The sequence below is a fragment of the Montipora capricornis genome, chromosome 2 (assembly GCF_036669925.1).
Source record: "Montipora capricornis isolate CH-2021 chromosome 2, ASM3666992v2, whole genome shotgun sequence".
NCBI lineage: Eukaryota > Metazoa > Cnidaria > Anthozoa > Scleractinia > Acroporidae > Montipora > Montipora capricornis.
The window spans coordinates 4,374,830-4,379,829 of record NC_090884.1 but is presented as its reverse complement, the minus strand read 5'-3'; the positions used below and the strand labels follow the sequence as shown (position 1 = coordinate 4,379,829).

Genomic DNA, 5,000 nt, shown 5'->3' with positions numbered 1-5,000 from the left:
GGCTGTAGACCTTGAGAAATATCCTGATGTTATGAAGGTCCGATATCAGCAGGCAATAGTGGAGGAAGGAGATATCATCTATATTCCACAGATGTGGTGGCATCAAGTTGTTTCCAGGTAATTTGTGGAGGACTTCATCGACCGCGCACAGGTGGCGCAGTTGGTTGAGCACCAGGCTGCCATGCGGGAGGTTGTTAGTTGGACTCTTAAAATAACTGAGGAGAAAGTTCTGCCTTTTTAGTTACACCTGCAAACGTTTAGACTTCAAGTGTTCTCTGATAAGGACTATAAACCGGAGGGCCTGTCTCACAAATATCTTCCATGTTTATAAGCTCCCTGTGGGACGTTAAAGAACCCACACACCATTCAAGAAGAGTAGGGGATGAAGTTCCTGGTGTTGTGGCTGTCCTCTGTGAGTGTGTTCTTTCCAGCAGAAGTAGCCGTCTGGCATAATGTCTCTAAAAAGGCTTGTGGTGTATGAGGCCACCTACAGTAAACAGAAACAGCCATAAGTCAAAAGGACTTTGTCGAGTGCTGGGGACATGTAGATGTAGATGTAGATGTAATTAGATCTAATTACAAGATGTGATGTAATTAGCTCAAATTGCCCAAGAAGGCTGCAGGTTTTCTAATTTATTTTTTACATACATACTTTTAATGTTGCAAGACTTCAACAATGTTAGGGTTAGGGTTAGGGTTAGGGTTAGGGTTAGGGTTAGTCAATCTGGTTCATGCACTTTTCTTCTAGCCTTTTGTAAAATCTATTTAATGAAAATACATTCATCATACATCTTTGTGACAGACCCGAGCGTCAACAGGCTGTGGCCTTGTGGTGGAAATCAAAGCCTTCAGTGAAAAAGAACGGACGTCTTGCAACTCCCTTGAAGGGCGATGATACGAACAGAGGTAAGAATTTGTTGACAAAGGTGACAACATCAACGGCAGAAAGCCAAAAAGTTTAATGAGGCAAAACAACGACTCTCCACACCCCGGACATGCGTGTTTCTTTGCTAATTAGGGAGTTCAAGATCTACCACGGCGACGTAAACGAAAACGTCACCTCGAATTAGAACTCTGCTCTGTCGTATTAGTCTTCGCGATAATTCCATCTTGTTCACATCGTACAATGTGGGCGATGTATCCTAAAAATAAATTTCTCACGAGCAGTCTCGGAGTAAAATTAGAGAATAATAGATTCACATTTGTGCGCTCGCATTGTCGTCAAAACCTCAAATTTGGTGATTTCACTTCGTTGTTGTACACGCACGTACCGCACGATTTTGTGCTAAAATGCGTGCCGCACTTGCAGCACGATTATTTTTCCTCTTTTAACCAATAACGTTGTTGTTTCGTGGCGTTCTCCTTGACGACCGCGTGGTAGATCGTAAAGTCGTTATTGTTGTCTTGACAAAGACGTGAATATGAGGTTGTGTAAAGCACGTGACGTGGACCTGAGGGCAGTTTTTTCAATTTTCTCTCCAAACCGCCACACCGTTCATGCCATTTTTATCTCAAGAATGTTTGCACTCACTTTCCTTGCAGGAACGCTGGGAAAAATCTCGAAGTCACTTGAGTAACGTAAAGTTGTATTTTTACATGTTATTTTCGTAGCCCGTCGTCGTCCTTGCCACGCGCATGGCCTTTAAAGAACGAAATTTTCGAGATCAGAGAACTCGTTCTCGAAATCGTCCTCGAACTCCAATCTGAAGGTCGCTTAACATCTACGACGGCAACGTCACCAAAACTCAGTTCAAGTTCACGTTTTTGCCTTAAGTATTTCTCTCTTCTTTCCTTTGTGTAGAAAAATATTCTTTTGGGAACATCTTAGCCCAGTACGAAATGTGGGTGCAGGATGTGAGTGACAGTGTTGAAAGACTTACCTGTAAGGAACAGCAGAAGTTTATGAGCGAGTATCAGTTTGAAACAGATAAAGTTGAGGACGCACCGAGAACTCTTGGAGATGGAGGACACTTGGAAGAGGTATGCGTACCGCATGTGTAAATATTGCGTTCATTGGTATTCAGAGATTACTATTTAACAGTTTGGTCCTGCCTTAGCGGGCGCAGTTGTATCGATCTTTGAAGTGCGCAGTGTCCAGAGCGTGTCAGAGAAGCGAGAGATTTGCTCGGAAGCAGCCGAAGGCAAATCTTACTGCCCGAATTTTCCATGGGTCTGAAATCTCGACATACGCCCTGCGTAGAGCATGGATTAATTTTGTATCTGTCAACAGGTAAGCTATCTAACGTCTTTGATTCCAGTTAGAATTAGCTCAGTATTTTGACAGTGAAAGTTTACATAACTGTCAAGATACAACCAGGTGCAAAAATGTTGACTGACACCAAAAAACGGAACAGCACGCTTCAAAGTGTTGGAGACACTTTCATTAAAAAACACCTTTCCTAGCTTCCAATACCCGCCGTATCTAGAATTTAAACCTTTCCCACTTTCCATCTTCTCTCCCCCTTTCAATGTTGACTGTTTAAGTTTGCAACAATTTTTTTGTCTTGCTAGCAACACTGATAAAAGGGAGGGGGAGGGGGGCTGCAGTGTGAGAGGTAATAGGTAAATTTATAACGCCCCAAGAAGGTGAAGTGTCTCCTCTATTCTTGCAATTTGTTTCAGCAACGCGTCTCTCGTCGCAGATAGCACAACCCCCTTTTTTCTATCCCCTAGGCTATGTTGTTCCTCTACGATTCGAGCATGAGAGGAAAAAGAATCGTGCTGCACGTGCGGCGCGCATTTTAGCACATATTGCGTGAAATCGCCAACTTTGACATTTTGACGACAACGTGATCTTGATCATGACGTGTGGTGACCTGTTCTTTAATTTTCCACTTTTACTGTGAAAGCTCTCGTACCAATGTATTTTTATGGTACTTCACTACTTTTGTACGACGTAAACGAGGTGGAAAATTTGCGAAACACAAAAGAGAGCTTTAGCAAAGACAACGGCGACGGCAACGAGAACGTCACAAGTTTGCACATTTAGTGGGAAAAAACAATGACTTTTAGCACATATTCCGGCGGTGCTCTATTGAATCACCAATTTGAAGGTTTTGACCTCGTGACAGCGTGACAACGCGAGCATACAGATGTAACCTTTCATTCCTTAGTTTTCCTCTGAAAACGCTCTTAGGATACTTTGCCGACATTGTACTACGTGAACGAGATGTGATAATGGCGAAAGACTTAGATTAATAATTCAAAAATACATTTTGAGGCGACGTTTTCGTCGATGTCGGCGTCGTAGATCTAGAATTCCCTATCAATGGATAACAACGCGGAAAAACAATGATATCATTGGATAATGGAGCAAAAATAATCGTGCTGCAATGACCAGAACCTGTTGCTGACCAGCGGTTTTCGTTAAAACTATGGTTTGCTGGGGGTGCTCAGTCTCGCGGGCTCAGAAAACCTTGGTTGTGGTCATTGTTATTTAAGGTTTTTCGCTGCACGTACGGCACGCATTTTTCTGGCACATATTCTTGCAGTACTCTGCTCAACAAAAGGGCCCGTTGTTCAAAGGCCGATTAACGCTAATCCCAGATTAAAAATTGACCATGGAGTCTATTTCTCTACTACCAACTACTGTTCAACGGTGCATGATACTGGGCAAAAGTTTACATTAGAAAAAGTCAATCTTGAAAAGCAAGAAGAAGCAACAGAAACGTTCACCCAAAAGTTGAAAACATGAAACAAAAGTTTACGCTAATCCTGGATTAAGTTAATATCGGCTTTCGAACAACCGGGCCCTGCTGACAGCTTTAGCAACGGCAACGGCAACGAGAATGTCATCGTTAAATCTGAATTCGTGTTATTTGAAATCGCTTCGCAACTACTCCAAGCATTTTAACGTGACAAAGCAGGTGTGGCAAACCCTCTGCAAGAAAGAAACTAGTATGAACGACGCTCAATTTAGGGGAGAAAAGGAAAAATTATCCTCGAGCGCTCACGTTCTCCCTAAATACCTCAAATTTGGATATTTCTCGTTGTTGTTTTGCTGACGATGGCCAAGAAATAGACCAAAATGAAAAGATGCACGTGCAGAGCGTGCAAAGCTATTACTTTTGCTCACTAAATATGCAAATTTGTGACGTTCTCGTTGCCGTCGCCGTTGTCGTTGCTAAAGCTCTCTATTAACATGAAATCACCGTCTAAATTTGAGGTTTTGACGATAACGCCATCATACCTCGCTCTCATTGTACCGTGCGAACGAGATGGGATAGTGCAAAGTTAAATTCTGAAGTGGCGTTTTGTCAACCTTGCCCTCGTAATATGCTAACAACAGCCTTGTGGATTTTGTCTTCAGGAACTGGGCTTGAATTCAGATGAAATAGATAAGATAGAAGGTCTGCTGCTCCCTGATTTGGTTCCATGCAATTTTGACTACAACAATGAAAAATGCCCGTGTCGATACCAGCCGTGCATAGAAGATGAAGAGGACCTTAGATGTGTGAAATACTCTCTGGACTATTGTGTGCATTATGAAGATCGAGGGTGTGTAATTATGCTTCCACATATGATGAACAAGCTTAGCGCCTCTGATTATCAGCAAATAAAGCAAACACCTTCCGAGTTTTTACCAGATTTGTAAACTCCGGGCGGTGGCTAGTTTGTAATACTGTAATTCAAATCTTTAAAATTTCCAGCGTTGTTCATAAAGGTAGCCCATATGCGAACATTTTGTACATATCGACTGTCATTTGTTCAGCTTTTATGTAAGGGTTTTTTTTTTCGTACACAAGCAAAGTACTAATTACTAATCTCGTACCCAGAGTCTTCGTTACTTCTGCGGAAGTTTGAATTTCTCGACCGCCGGTTAAGGGGAACGAAGACTCTGGGTACGAGGTGGTTATGTCTGGAATGTATACTCCAAAATAAGGTGAGACATTTCGTGACACGTTACGTGGCAATACTTGACAACCTGAATGTCAACCCGCTTTTTGCGAATAAGCAACATTCTGTTTATGCACAGACTAGCGGCTGGGTTAGGCACTGAT

The 5,000-nt window shown here is 42.4% G+C and overlaps 1 protein-coding gene across 2 annotated transcripts in view; it reads left to right on the top strand.

The window, feature by feature from the left end:
* The window catches only part of LOC138038512 (bifunctional peptidase and arginyl-hydroxylase JMJD5-like), a 7,341-nt gene that overhangs the window by 2,032 nt on the left and 309 nt on the right, over positions 1-5,000 (top strand). For both annotated transcript variants that reach the window (XM_068884394.1, XM_068884395.1), the window contains exons 3-6: positions 1-117; positions 803-906; positions 1,802-1,980; positions 4,310-5,000. The exon at positions 1-117 is cut by the window's left edge and continues 436 nt beyond it; the exon at positions 4,310-5,000 is cut by the window's right edge and continues 309 nt beyond it. In XM_068884394.1, coding sequence (XP_068740495.1) covers positions 1-117; positions 803-906; positions 1,802-1,980; positions 4,310-4,594 — 685 coding nt within the window. In that variant the 3' untranslated portion in view covers positions 4,595-5,000. The remainder of the gene's footprint in view (positions 118-802; positions 907-1,801; positions 1,981-4,309) is intronic.